The sequence below is a fragment of the Scomber japonicus genome, chromosome 11, assembly GCF_027409825.1.
Source record: "Scomber japonicus isolate fScoJap1 chromosome 11, fScoJap1.pri, whole genome shotgun sequence".
NCBI classification, from domain to species: Eukaryota; Metazoa; Chordata; class Actinopteri; order Scombriformes; family Scombridae; genus Scomber; species Scomber japonicus.
Window position 1 is genome coordinate 20,012,341 of NC_070588.1, and position 15,994 is coordinate 20,028,334.

The following is a 15,994-nucleotide window of genomic DNA, read 5'->3' on the forward strand; positions in this document are numbered from 1 at the left end:
TTTCCTACCTAAGGGACTGGTTGAGTCCCTTAGTATGTCTGTCTGTTTACTTATTTATTTGTTTTTGATTGATTGGTGTGTCTTTCGTCTCAAAGCGTCCTGCATTTTCCATTTGCCAGAAAGTGTTGCAGAATGTCCACAGGCAGACAGCTCCAGCCGTTTGCACAAACTGAGGCTGTATTTTTCCACTTCGGTTGCCATGGTGAGGGAATCCCCCACCTCAACAACCTCACCTCCTCCTGGCAGCTCTATCACTCCTCGTTGGCAGGGCTCTCCTCCAGAGGCGTGATAGCGGGGAGGCCCAGTCCTGTTGCATTGTGGGATGCAGTGAGGCTGGCAACAGTGTGTAGGAGGACGAGGACCAGCAGGCAGAGTTTGAGCCGGCTGTTACACAGTCTGCAGGCTGCCGAGGAGCTGAGGGAGGTCCGGTGCTGGCATGGCGGGTGAGTTCTTTTCAAGGTCCCCAAGGAACGGTTGTCCACTTTTAAGTCCCACCGTACATCGCAGCACTCTGCATCTGGGTTCACACCTGATGGATAGTCCTCCAGCAACCCTGAGAGTGGAGATATAAACAGTTAGAGATGCACAGTGACTATTAAGCTCACACTTTATTGTGCACAGCATTCAGTAAAGTTCCCTCCTGTCACAACAAGGGCACTGCAGCCTTTTCATCTTCCTACACCAGCAGTGCTTTGACAATAAAAGATTTAAAAGTCAATAACATCAAGTAATCTCTATAAGAATGAATTCCAAAATGACAAAGTGAAGCATGTCACTGCCACAGTGCAGAGATATTTTCATTGGGAGCTGGTGGAGACAAAACATGGCTAAATGGAAAGTAAATATGGCACTTAGATATATCAGGTGGCCATAAAACATGACTCATGATTATTAATGTTGCTCCATATCTGCTAACACATTCCTATATCCACTTTAGAAGGTCATGATATGGGAATGATGATATTTTCAGCTTTTGTGCTAACCCCAAATGGCCCAAAAAGCTATTATTGTTACTTACTTACATTTTACTGATTAAAATATGTTAATAATAGTAATAGTAACAACCCAATAGTTACTACCAATTGTAGTAATAGGTCTCAGTAATAGGTCTCACCATGTGACAATCCATCCTGTAATAGTAACAACCCAATAGTTACTATTACTATTATTAACATATTTTAATAGTTACAGTTTTATGAATCCCTTGGAAAATTTGTTCTTATTGTACCTCAGTTTCATTTTGCTCAGTGAAACTTGCAGCTTTTTTGCATTTGTTTGTATATTCTTTCTTTGCAGAAAATGTATTTATGCTACAAATCTTGTCAAGAGAACAATGTATGAACACTGTTATGCTGCATCCTTCACTTCAACATCTATTATCTCTTTTCTATTCTGCTCAGCACTCAAATTGAATTACTGTGATTAAACCTTGCATTTTCAACCAGACCAATAGAGTACAGATACACCACAGTAATGCTTTTGACATAGGGAGTCTTCACCAAAAAGGTCCAACAATATTCAGTATTTTGTGCACTTCCAAAAGTACTAAACAACAAAAGCAACTGCATCAAGACAGGGACTAGAATCACAACTAGCTGACCAACACACCCTCCACAGTCATCATAAAGAAGAAACATGTAATTATGGCAAGTTTATGACAAACTCTCAATTGACAGCAACTATGTTTTAATAGCTGTTGGTGAAATACATACATACATTTACTGTACATGCAGAAGCAACCCAAGGAACTACAATAACTGCTGTCATCTGACTCACTTACTTTGATTATGCCCCAAATTTTTGCTCAGTGCTTCCCATGTCAGCTTACTTTCAAAGAACAGGATGGATTGTCACATGGTGAGACCTTTATATTGAGAGTGAGACCAACATAAAAACAAGTTTCCTACTAGTTACAAGCTGAAGCCTGACATAGTTGATTCCTCTGTGCCATAAACCATCATAATTGTCTAAAAACATACCCACATACTGTACACTGCCTAAAAACATACCCACATACTGTACACTGCTGATGTAAACACTCACTAAATCACCAAATACGCATTAATCCATGATTAATGTATAAGTATGCAAAAGTGAGTCATATTTAAAAATGACTACTTGGAGACAGATTAACACTGTGTGTTTGGGTCTTTTCTTTGGTCTTGACATATATTAATAACAAAAACATAGAATATTGTGTTATTATGTAATCTTAATGAGTGCCAAAATATTCTTTTTTAACACATAATTCAGTATAAATTCTCAATACAAAAACTGACACAAATATGCAACCCTGACACTGTACTGTACATGACTGAAACCTGTCAATGCTCCATATGACCACTAGAGGGCAACATCAGCATGTTATTTACTGTAAGTTATGTGTGCCTATATGAATTATGTTCAGGGAGGGAAAATTCTGTCCTCACAGTCACACTGTGTGGTACTCATCTCCTATTTACTGTATGTGGTGATATAAATCTGGTCCCAACAATTTCAACAATCATTTATTAAGAATTCAGATTTGTAGGTGTGTGTGGTGTGTGGTGGTAGTGGTGTGTGTGTGTGTGTGTGTGTGTGTGTGTGTGTGTGTGTGTGCACCACATCCACTACTCCTGGCCCACAGAGAGCTATGCACTGTTCAGCATACAGACTTTTGTCACAGTGCTCCATTGTGCAGCTGCTTCTGCTGTGAATAATTGGCAACAATTGTTGTTCTGGTGTATCGCCCTGCTAGTCTGCTGATTAGACAGAACATCCTGTAACTGTAGAATCACAAGTGTTCGCTGTGTGGTGGTTGAACAAGATATAAAGCTCCTGACAGGCTCACGCAATGTACTGTACAATAAGTTACCCAGACCAGTAGCTCGACAGTACACTGGGTGGGTGGAAGCAATAGAGGTCAGAAAAGCTTGCTACTTGTAGAACTGAATCCCAGGATTTGGGGAAGTAATGCTCTTTTATCCCTCAAATAGTCAACAAAGTACTTCAGCCCAACTACTCGGTGCCTACTGGAGGGGTACTAATGTAGCGCTGAGTTTAATCTTCAATAGAGGAGTAAAAGAAAACACACATAGGAGATAACATGTAAGATGGGTTTTGGTACCTGTGCATATAAAACTGGGGCTGCCTCCGTGAATGAGATCATCATTGTCGGGAAGGACGAAGGGGCACCGCTGCTGCACCTCCAGGCAGTACTGACCACAGGGGATTCGCTTAGTGCAGTGCATCTGGGTGGTCTGGAAGTACTGAGAACACAGCCAGGGCTTATAAACCATCTAGGAGGGAGACAGAGAGGTGAGGGCAAGGGAGTAAGAGAGAGACAGATGGAGGGGGTGCAGAGGGAAGATATTGATGAATTAGGGAAGATTGCATTGGTTAATACATCCACACATCCGCACACTCACATGTTCGTGCATCATCCATGACCTCTACAGCTATTGATTCTCCGGTTCTGATCAGATATCCTGGCGATCCAGATATCCACTGTTTAATGAATGTGACTGTTGCTGGGCAGCCATCACTTTGTGTGTCAATATATTACACAATCTCCTCTTGAGAAAGCATCACTGTGTACATTACATATCAGTGTTTTCAGTGGTGGAATACACAATATATTACACAAGACCTTCTTATTAAGAAAGTATCACTGTGTATGTTACATTTTGTTATGTTTTCAGTGGTGGAATACACAACTTGTCTTTCACTACTACTTCAGTTTGTGTAAACCTGAGTGCATCAGAGTACCTGCAGTTTGTTTTAAATAATTCATACAGTACAGTAATCTAGATAGAGTAAGACAGATAGATATCTAAGTACTCCCACCATCAACAACACTAACAAAAGATTATAACTTCTAATCAGTAATGTTTGTAAACAGATAGAAAAACTATAATATCATATCATCTATAATAACCAGTCACAAGAAATCAAAAGCTATCTTGATAATTGAATTAACTTGACAAATTCATGTAGTCAGAAATATACACTGGAGATTCAACTAAAGAAAAATAAAATAAAATTAGTGAATATGAGGATAACTATTTAAAAAAGCACAACTATATGCCTTGGACAGCCACTCTGTAGGAAATGCAAGGGAAGGGTTGAGAGGATTCATCATATTGTAAAGAAGATGAAAGACAGTTAACAATGTTCCACAGTAATACTGAACTCATATTTGGCATGCTCACTTTCCCCCTAATATAACCTGCCACACATTAATTCCAGTACATGCATCCATTGTTTTCTGTGAATATCTGCATGACTCAGTCAATACAATGAAAGGTACTATACGAAGGGCGAGGGCGATTACAGTGTGCAAATATATCTAATGGCAATAAGTGAAAAAAGCGTAGCAGGGTTTGATACACTGTAATAAAAATCCTAATGATTAAAACCAATAACAGTATTCAAACTATCTAAATTAAAACAGAAGTGCAGCGCCATCATCAAAACACAGGAATGACATGTACAATACTTACCTGATCGACACCTCTTTTAATATGGTAGACAACAATTTAAGTTATTATGCTGCAGCGTTGTTTTCATGTCTGTTGTCTGTTAACACAGCAGGAAAACAGGCTCATGTTTTCAAATATGAGGTAATTTGTTTTGTTTTTTTTCTCACCCATTTTCTCAACTCTACCAGTGCACAAGTGGGGACAAATGATTTACTTAGCACCTTTTTTATCTTTTCTCGTGCGATAAGGTGGTCGCCTCATTGTGTGGTATTATCACCTGCAGCAATTAGCTGGTATTTACCCCAAGGACTGCAAGGCAAGCTAGCACCTGCTCTGAGCTAATCATCACGCCTAAACAGGGCCCCATAACATTGGTCATATCAGTCCTACATGTAGATATGCTTACATTTTGCTATAGTGTGTGTGTGTTTGTGTGTGTGTGTGTGTGTTTGCAAGAAAGACAGGAAGAGAGTGTGTTATCGCTTTATGCATATTTCAGGCCCTTATGTCCTGTGTTAGTAATGGTCCCTTTAATAAGTCATATTATATTTCATAATATAAATATTGCTGTCAAACAACATACTGTAACTGCTGGGCTGCATTATCTGTCATGTATTTTGTATAGTAGATTTAGATCATGTAAATATACAGACAGTCTACACAAATACAATAAATTGTGTGTTAATAATTACATTTCCAGTTGAAGATAAGACACCACCACACACACATATGCACCCATACATTGCCCTTCTCTCTAATCTGCTATCACTGTGTGAATGCGGTCACATCACTCCGTGTCACATCTTCTCATGTACACATTTGGCTAATGTTTCAAAATCATTGCCTCTGTGTGTGCACAGATTTGTATCTGTGTTTGAGGGAAGTATATTAGAGAGTACATGGTCTTCTTTTACATTTTGCTTGTGCAACACATTTTACATTTCACCTCCTCCTGTTCCTGGTGTTTGGACAACTGTTCTTCCTGTAGCTGTCAGCATAGGGAGATAAAGACAAACCGGGCGTAACGCTGGGTTTTCTCTCATTCAGCAATGTATCACATTATATTAACGATGTCTGTGGCAATGAGCCTCAGGAAGTGTCTGTTTTGGTATATCTCTGACGTTTCTCCTGCTCAGCAGAATCTCAAAACAATGTTAAAGTCAAGGTCTGTCTGATCATTTGTGCCAAGGCTCAGACATAAATCAAGGAGTCAAAAGCTGAATTATCAATAACACTACAACTAAAGTGATTATCTCTGGACACAGCTTAAAGCAACCTCTTAGCTTTGACTCAAGCCTAGAAAAGAGCTTGTGCAGATGAAAACTATTTTGCCATCTTCTTCCTTTATATCAACATTTTAAGTCACTGCTTTGTAATCGTACAGTGAGTTCGAGGCAGGTGACACTTGAGACTGCAACAAAAAAGGGCAATCTGGCCTCAGAGGCTAACAGAACATCTGTTTGAACAGATGTGGTATAAAAAAACATGGTTCTTTTTGGCACTTTGCCACACAGTCGTGTCCTTCGTCTTGCTCTCAGCCCCAGTTAGTGAAGCCCACTGCTGCTGCTGCATGCAAGATAGCTGCTCCCTCAACCATCAGTCTGCTGCGGACGCATGACTCCTAATTTATCATCCCGCTGTCATATCTCAGAGATGGAGAAAGAGACAGCGAGCGAACGAGATAGAGAGAGGAGTGGCATGATGGAGATGGTGCTAGGATGGACTCTTTCTCTCCTTTATATATCTGGTGTGTTCTCCTAACTCCTGTGGGGACAGAGTAAAATACTGCCTTCTCTTCAAACACCAACTCTGTGAGCTAGAGGTCAGCCAGCTGGCTCTCACATTTTTGTTCTCCTTTCTCTGTCACCTTTCACTTCCTTTTACATCTCTCTTTTAATTCTTGTCACTGTCTCATCTCACACACTCAATGAGATGAGGCACATATTTGTTTTTTTCTTTACATTCTCAGACAAAAGCACACAAAAACCCACAAAATGTATTATCTGAAGTAAATAATATTGGATTTTCACAACACTAAATCTTTACTCCAGTTATTTATTGATCAAGGACATTCCACAATAATCAAAATAGTCATGTTTATCACTCTTGTTTTAACAGAAATACTATTCTCACAAAATGATCACATCTACTATGCTGTTTATTCAATCACTGTTAAAGTACTGTCAATAAAAGTCAACACTTCTTGTAGATTGTTTACAATAAAAAGCATGCCAGTAAAGGAAGGGATTATGTCCATTGATTTGCTGGCAGGCTTTTAATGTCAAACATCTATGCAGGAGATGCTGAGGTTAATTGACACTGATTGAAAAAATATCTCAATTAAGAGTTCAACCAAGTGGAATAAACAGGATTTCTATTAAAAATGGTAACACGGCAGCAGTTGTACTGATGGAATTAATACTGTGCAATATGCTTTATGCTAAATATGGTCAGGCTTTCGAATATATAGAGTAGATACTGATGGTGATAATAACAATAATAATAATAATATAATAATGATAATAATAATAATAATAATAATAATAATAATAATAACAATAATAATAACAACAACAATCAGTCGGGTAACTTGTTTGATACTGTACTTGTGGTCAAGAGGACTAAAAAAAGTAAATAGTCAAAGTAAAATCACAATTTTCTTTAAATGTAAATACATCTTGCTCCACACGCCACACCTCTCTAATAAAAAGTAGCTGATCTGTTTTTCTGCTCTACAATTCCCGCTCTTCCATTATTGCTCTCTGGTTAGCTTGCCTGTTGGTGATCTGCAAAGTTGAAACTCAGCTGTCTCCTGGATTTGATTATTTCATTACGATAAGGCTAATAAGGTTGTAATTGATGGAAGGCCTTTACCCTGCCCTGTGGTATTGGTTTTAAGTGGCCCCGGATGGTCCTGTCTTGTCAGTGCCTCGTCTTTAATGTTTTATCAGGACTTGTGGCTAAACTGCTGACAAAGGCTGAGGGAGCTGGTAGTGGCACATCAGATCCCTGCAGCCTTCAACTCATTCCTCTTCGACACGCGGTAAATAAACACATACAGGGTCTCATGAGCTGCTTTGTCAATTACTGTACAGTACAACTAACTCAGCCATTCAATGCTCCACTGCATTCAGCCACTTTTTTTTCATTCTCATCTATGCTCTGCTTATTTAAATGATCCCCAGCTTAAATAATGGGCCAGGACAAGTGTACAGCACAGTCGCCTGGTATTCGCCTGGTACAGAGTAAAATTTAAAAACAACATAAGGCAATGAAAACTGAGTAAATTCTAGATATCATGGCCTCAGGTTTTCTGATAATTACTGGTTTAAACTGATTAGCATTCAGATTGTGTCTCCATGTACAAAAAGTTGATGTGAGTGCTGTAAAGTCATTGCACAAAGCAGAGACAATGCAAATGCACCAAATCCCCTCTAATTGTGTTAAAAAAAGAAATGGTTAAACTATAGAATGTTTGGATTTATGTATCTTTGAACTGATCCACTGATTTTCTAATCTTTTAATTATTGCCCCCTGGCATTGTAAGCTATTCACTAAAGAGAGATATAATTTCCTTTACACCATCTGTCGGACATTATCATTCTACATACAGTCCACACTGTGGGATGAAATGAGCTGTCCATTCAGGCAGTGACACTAAGGCCGTTCGAGATGTATGGGGTCAAATAGAGGACGTTGTTCAGTAGGACTCAGCATGTAAACTCCCATACTTGTGCAGCAGCAGCAGCAGCAGTAATGCCCCCTGGGAGCTCCACTACAAGAGGGGGCTGAAGGGTTGAATAGCAAAGGTTACACCATTATAATCTCAAACACAACATCCACACTCACACTTGCAAACAAACAAGTGTGCTCAGCTAACCACGTCGGTAAGTCAATTAATGTAATCAAGCGTGGACACAAACACAAAAGAAAAACTCACCACTGGCTTCTGCATGGAAAGTGCATGTATAATCAATTCAATATCATTGCGGTAACTTAGGCAGATAACATTTAATTGGCTGTGGCGTACGTATGTGCATTACCTTGTGTGTATGGTAAATGAATGCATATGTGTACAATGAGAAGCCCGGGGCGCCACCAGCACCTGGCAGGCATACCAACTGTGTCAACAGAGGTCATACACAGAAAATGTAACTAACGATCTAAAACAACAAGGCAGACATGAGATAAACAGGCAGGTTTAGCCTAAGATGGTTAGAGGAGCCACCAATGAGGATTGAAATAGTAAAATAAAAGGAAGAACGAGGCTGCTCACAGGCTGAAACCATGACACAGTATATTGACTGACACACATGAGCCATGCTAATTTAATTACAACACGCCAAGGACATATATTGGGTAAGGTTATTAAAAGGGAAATAGACACATCCAAACAGAGTGAGAGGCAGAGATGGGTGTAAAAATAGAAGAGCCACAGATAACGGACAGGACAAAGTTCACCAGACTGTTACTGTATGCTGAGACGTTTGACAGGCCATTTTTTAATGTGGTGTGTGATTCTCAGCATAAAAGAGAAAAAGAAAATACAAGCATTACAAGCACTGAATGACAATACATGAAAAATGAATGAATGAAAGAGGATGAAGTTCCTCTGTGCAGGAGGTGTTTGCTGCCTCCGAGAGTGTGTCAGGCGAGTCTCCAAGACGACCCAGATCAGGTCCACCTGTCAGGATGTCGTTCGTTCCTGGACCACTTAATAAAGTTCTCATCAAGCTCCTATCACACACACACATTCATAAACATGAAATGTTGGCAAATAAATGATGCAGGTTTTTGAAAAAGGTGATTGTATTATGTTGCATAATAAAAGAAGTGTCTGCCTGCTGTGTGTCTGCTTGGTGCGGAGTCAACAGGCACAGTAGGGGAGGGCATTAGGAAATGGTCTACACCTGATTCACCACTCAACTCACTTGTTTCTCTTCTCTTTTCTGTTGCACACACAACATTTATATACACACACTATATTCATCACTGACCTTCCTCACTAATTTAAGTTCACTATTAATTGGGCTTAAGCTTTACCCAATACTCTTATGTGACTAACATTTTTGTCATTTTGGGGCAGTTTGTGGTGTCATTGTTTTGGTTTTATATGCCAGCATACAGCTGCTTGATTTAATAGTTTGATTTTAGAAGCTGCAGTACAGTAAACACTGACATGCCCCCAAAAAATCAGATCATGAGGACAGAAATTGGTCTCTGAAGAGTAATTTCTGACTCAGCTAAACTGTGCAGATTGCAAACTATATCTCATCATACAGCACATGGCTTATTAAGTGAACAGCAGACTGTCCAGGCAAGCAGAAAAGAGTGAAGAAATGAATAAATGAAAGAAGAGCAGTCGGGATAGTTTACATCCACAGCACAGCTGCAGTTTTACCTACTGTGGGCAGACAGCTTTGCTTTCAGATTGAGCAGGAAAAAAAACTCCTATATGAGAACACAGTGAGACAGCAGAGCAGAGATGTACAACAATGAAGAATTATGGACATGGGAATGGAGATGGATGGAGGAGGGATAGGGCATTTTCTACAAGGAGCACATCCAAAACATTTGCCCTAAAACTCATTTTGTTGATTAATCAAGGTTATCTGGGTGTAATTCATCCGCACTGTCATGCTGACACTTACACTGATAATTAATTTGACAAAGATAATTATCAGCAAGATGGGCCTACTGTGAGTGCGAGTGATGAATCAACACCCACTGCAGTCATGCAACCTGCTGTCAGCTCTACCAGACCATGCTTGTATGCATGTGTGTACCTGCAGCTCAGTTATCAACTATGTCTGCCTCTGTGGGGTCCTGTTCCTGCATTCCCAGCCACACAAACCTGTTAAATAATGTAAGTAGTCTGAGAAACTGTTCACCATAACTGCACAGTATCATAGCAAAATCCCTTTCTCTTCCCAGCACTGATAACTCTCCTACCGTTATCCATGGCACCCCCCTCCCTACCTCACCCCTACTCCCCCCTCTTCCCCCCTTGTCTCCCTCTGCAGTGTGTACTGCAGCAGCAGGATGAAAAATGGCCTGGAAGGGGGGGATGGCGCAAGGTTGCCAGCTGAGACATAACAGATATACACACTCACCTTCAGACACACAGTGTGCTCTCTTTCTCACTGTGCTATTTCTCTAGCTTGCTCTCTTTCTTTCTCTTTTACAGGTAAAGCTGCTACACACACACACACACACACACACACACACACACACACACACACACACACACACACACACACACACACACACATGAATGAGAGAAAGAGTTAGGAATAGGCAAGGAGGGAGTGAAGTGTCAGCAGGTCTTTACAGTATTAATAACCTACAGTTGTCAGTGGCTTGTTATCGGAGGGTTTTCCTCCCATGGGTGCCACTGACCCAGCCAGGCCAGCTATGTCAGCCTCTGTGGAGCCTCTTACAGGGGGACTGTTAGAAAATGAGCATATGTTCTAAATTGGTCTCCTTTTTTCAGTTGAATGCCTTGTTGTTTTGGGACATAAATCAAATGGGCATGCTGTGTCTCTGGTAGTTTCAGCATCTATATTTTTAAATCAAAAACAATAACTTGATTAAAACATATATACATATACATATACATATATATACATATATATATACACTGCCTAGTACCAAAACAAAGGTCACACACTCTAATATTCTGCTGGACCACCTTTAGCTTTGATTATGGCACACATTTACTGTGGCATTGTTACAATAAGCTTCTGCAATGTCACAAGATTTATTTCCATCCAGTGTTGCATTAATTTTTCACCAAGATCTTGTATTGATGATGGGAGAGTTGGACTACTGTGCAAAGCCTTCTCCAGCACATCCCAGAGATTCTCAATGGGGTTAAGGTCTGGACTCTGTGGTGGAAAATCCATGTGTGAAAATGATGTCTCATGCTCCCTGAACCACTCTTTCACTATTTGAGCCTGATGAATCCTGGCATTGTCATCTTGGAATTTGGTGGCATATATATATATAATATATATATACATACACACACACACACACACACACACACACATATATATATATATGTGTTTAAATAATATATATATATATATATATATTTCACTTTCAGATGTTTTGCTATTCATTATAAATAAAAATTTAAAAATCATTCCATCCATGTTTATCTGGTACAGGCGTGAGAGAAAAAGTCAAAGAGAGAAGAGGGAGGAAATCTTCAAAGGGTGTCACTGAACTTTACGCCTGCATTTGGATGAGTGAGGGAAATCAAAGCTCTCTTCAAAGCAGCATCTTTTAATTAAAAGCTAATGTAAAGATAAGATGGACAGCAGAAAAGAAGAAGGTACAGTGACAGGTGAAGAAGAGATCAAATCCAATATCTATGAATCTCCTTGGAAGCCTCTGCAACACTGTGAATAATATGTAGAGGTCACATGACAAGTCTAAAAGAGAGTTTGGAACATCACTGTAAGCAAAAATCAATATATCCTGCTCCTGCTTGTTAAATATAGCTGTTCTAATATACATTGCACTGTATCTCCCATTGGACCCACACAGCTACAAAGACAGGAGACAAGACAGAGATATTTGATTGTTTGCTCTGCACATCTGCAACCACAGGAAAGAAAGAAAAGTTTACTAGGTATAAATCTACAAATATTAGCAAGTGCCTCATAAGTGCTTATCACAGTTACTATAGTGTGATGTGAAAATTCATGCAACAGCTATGATCTATAAATGTTTAAGACTATATCATGATGTTGCTTATAAAAAGTAAAACATAACTATTTTAAGAACATTTTGTCATAAAAAAAAATTTTAAGGCATGTTCTCTCCCAATAAAGTTTAAACATGGTTATATTTTCATTTGTTTGAAGCCAGGACTGCTACAGCATGCTACATTGAAGTTTTAGGGTGGAAGTCTGACTTATGCACTGTATTTTGCTGTTGTGGTTCTATTCAAGAAACTTTATCCTTATTGTCTTTAACCCCACCTCATCATGACTAATGTGACCTTTAAAAGTCACCTCGTCACCCTCTCATCCAATTTGCCTGCCAGAAATCAGTTTAACCAGTCAACATGATAAATGCTAAGAGATTTTACCTGTTTACAATAGCAGTTTGCATCTTTATTTTCTGTCTCCTATAAATGACATTTATATACTATGAAATGGTTTTGCCTTACATGTTTTGGAGGAATTTCAATTGCATGGATTATATTCTGTGCATTCATTTATACAGTGCTTACAAGTTTGTAAACAATATTAGTGAATATGTAGAACCCACATGCTGTTTCATAATGAGCTAAGAACTGAGTAGATTGATTCACTGAAGTATTACATGAATACAAATAAGGTCACCATGGAGCCTTTATCATGAATTTAATTTAATTTTGCCATCAAATCAATGACACTGTCCATGCGTGATACATGTGAACATTCTTACTAAGCATACAAACACACACACGCACATACTCGTGCACATGTAGTCTCTGGGTACACAGCAGAAAATCAGCACTATCCACTGTTTAATTATCTGATGAACAGCTACCAGAGCTGAGGAGGTATAGATAATGGAGGTCTTGTCTGGGCTGGTCCAGACACAGTCAGCTGGGAACCCATGACACTCTGCTAACATACATCAACCACACACACACACACACACATACTCACAAACGCACACACAAACACTCATGTATACACACACCCTGTGCTGAGACCACCTCCACCGACAAGAGGTTTGACTCTGATCCTTGTTAACTCCTGAACCTCTCAGCAAATCCAACCTGCTAACACTGAAATAACAGTTTTTAGGTCATTCTGTACAACCAAATGTGCAAACAATGATCCAACAACATGAACTATTTTTTGAAGCTCATAATGTTTTGTTTTTGTACACATCAGCTTAGCTCTGTTGTAACTGCTGAGGCCTGTGGCTGATGATGACAACATGTAGAAAATGAATGATTTCTATTCACTCAGTAAACAAGTCCATTAGACTTTTGTGATGATAACAATTACATATCATATTAGTTTCATTCTCCTACTATCTTCTCTATTCACTCCTTTTCATTTTATTTTTACTTAATTTTAGTAAACAGATTTATAATAAAAGAAGTATAGTATTATTAACGATAAATTCAACTCTAACTCAATTGAATATTTGCAGATTTAATGGTGAACTGAAGAAAATGTTATCATTATTGAATCAAATTAAATGAAATACTGAACTGTTCGAACCAATTGCACAAAATTTCATGAGTTTGAATTTAGAATTGTATTATATTTGTTGAGATTTATTGATCAACAAGAATTTTAAACTAATTAGCAGTTAATTAATGAAATAATTGGCTCCATTGACCTTAACTTAATCTGATACTGCTTTCAATATGATCTAATTTGATTCTCTATTAGTTTATCTGTGTGTCATTCAGTGTGTGATTTCTCCTTTCATTTGATAATCTGCATAGCTTGCAGCTGAAAATATCATTCCAGTGTCGGTCAAATGCAGATTCACATGTTCAGTTCACAGAGATTGCTATTCAGCCTTTAACAACAGATGTAAAATGTTTTCTGTGCTTTCAAAAGTCTGAGACCCTGATGATGACCATGAGCGCTTGGAGATGACACATTTTTTATAAAGTTGGGATTGGGCAGGGAAGAGAGGCAGGGAGAGTGTAAAAGGTGCTAATGAATTGCATGACCTATACCTCAGTCAGAACCACTTACATCAACGAACTGACCATTTATAGCATATGATTAGCTTTGGACGAGGCCTCTCTCAAGAAGCTCTCAAAGACTCAGAGCAGCAGCCACAAGGATTCTGCTGACAGCTAATCTTCCTTAATAAACATACATGAAAATAAATCCTATTTAAACCAAATTAAATTAAATACCACACAAGGTGGAGGCTGTAGTCGTTGTGGGAGCTGCAGCAGCAAACGGCATTGGCTTAAGTGTAATCAGTGAGTAAACAGTAAAAGTGTTGGGTTATAATATCTGCAACTGAATGAATATGACTGAATGTTACCAGCCACAAAGCTATGAATGAGCCCATGGTTGTGAAGAATACTGAACAGCTGAAACCAATAAGCCAATATGAGCATGATTTCAGTGTCCTGCCTAAAGTAGTATTATGATCCATTTGAACCCTGATGTCTGGGTATCTCACGGTCTACTTCTTCAACTTTGAATACTTGTTTTTTCAATCTTTCTCTTCATGAAAATGCAAAACTAAATTGCTGGAAAGATCTCTAACTACCTGTGTGCCCACACTCATTAATGAGTAATTGCGGGGGGTTGAGCATTGCTTGTTGATTCACACAGCTTAAAGTGAGTATGATTTATTAAACGGACACAGCAGGAGTCGGATTTAATAAATTGGGGTGACTATGCATACATGTTTCCAATTTTGTGCATATTTAGAATCCACCGTTTAATATATTTGGCCCACCAGTCCTCCATTAATTCACACTCCAAGTGCTTTGTACGTCTAGTCAGTTGGTGTTGCTCTCTAGGCTAAGACGACGTGTGTATGACAGTTTAGGGGACACATTTCCTGATCAAAGGTAAGGCAAAGAGCTGCCATGACACAACTCATGTCTGGGAAGCTGCTCCTGATTTCACTATGGGCTCTGAACATTTTTCCAGCAAACACATTCTGAGTGAGTTTACAGATCTTGTTGTAGAAGAGCTAGACCATCCAGAAGTGACAGTCCTTTAAGACATAAGTCATGATAAGTCATGGTAAGTGTGTGTTTATCTTCAGTGTTTTTTGGGTTTTTTTTAACAGCTCAGGTCAAGCTAAACATGCTTTGTCAGCAATGCTTCTAAGGAGATTAATGTTTAATGTCATTAGCCCACAAAGAAGGAGCAGCCTCAAGGGCAATATTCCATGTAATGTTTATGTGTGTGTTTGTATATTCACATGTACACATGGATATACGGTGTACATACACGTGCATGCATCCAATAGTATGTGAATCACTGCAGTAGTCTTTATCCACTGCTGCAGCTGATGTATTTTGAGTTATCATATAACCTGAAGCTTAAAAAGTCTACCACTAATGAAAACATGCTCCCACAGAAGGACAGAAAAAGATGCCATGATCCCCGCAGGACTTATTCCCAGAGGTCAGGGAGGTCAATAGTGTCTGTTTTGACCTCAGTGACACATTAACCACATTAAACCCTCTCAGTATTCAGTGAGTCTCCTCTTGTCAATCTGTCTACCTTCCTGCACATGCTCATCTTTTACTGCTTTCTGTGGTCGCAATGTGATATCCACTATAAGATCACTGATATCTTGTCTTTCTCACAGATTCATCACCCATTGACCGAAAGATTTGTGCACAACAGACAGAGCAGAGCATGTTTGACTCTTGTAATAGCACTAGCACGTAGGTAGCTTTATTTCTCAGGCATCTTTACCTAGCACTCTCTCTCTGTCGCAGCTTTCATGTTCTCACTGATGTATTCTTTTTTATCACACATGTGGATGAGAAAGTGGGCCAGGATTTGGCCAGTGTTTGAAATGCA

General features: G+C 39.1%; 1 protein-coding gene across 1 annotated transcript in view; it reads right to left on the reverse strand.

Annotated features, from left to right (window-relative positions):
- Positions 1-251: 251 nt before the first annotated feature.
- The window catches only part of LOC128368266 (NALCN channel auxiliary factor 1), a 77,248-nt gene continuing 61,505 nt past the window's right edge, over positions 252-15,994 (reverse strand). Inside the window, exons 2-3 of the mRNA XM_053329053.1 lie at positions 3,107-3,278; positions 252-553 (exon numbers count right to left, since the gene is read on the reverse strand). Coding sequence (XP_053185028.1) covers positions 252-553; positions 3,107-3,278 — 474 coding nt within the window. The remainder of the gene's footprint in view (positions 554-3,106; positions 3,279-15,994) is intronic.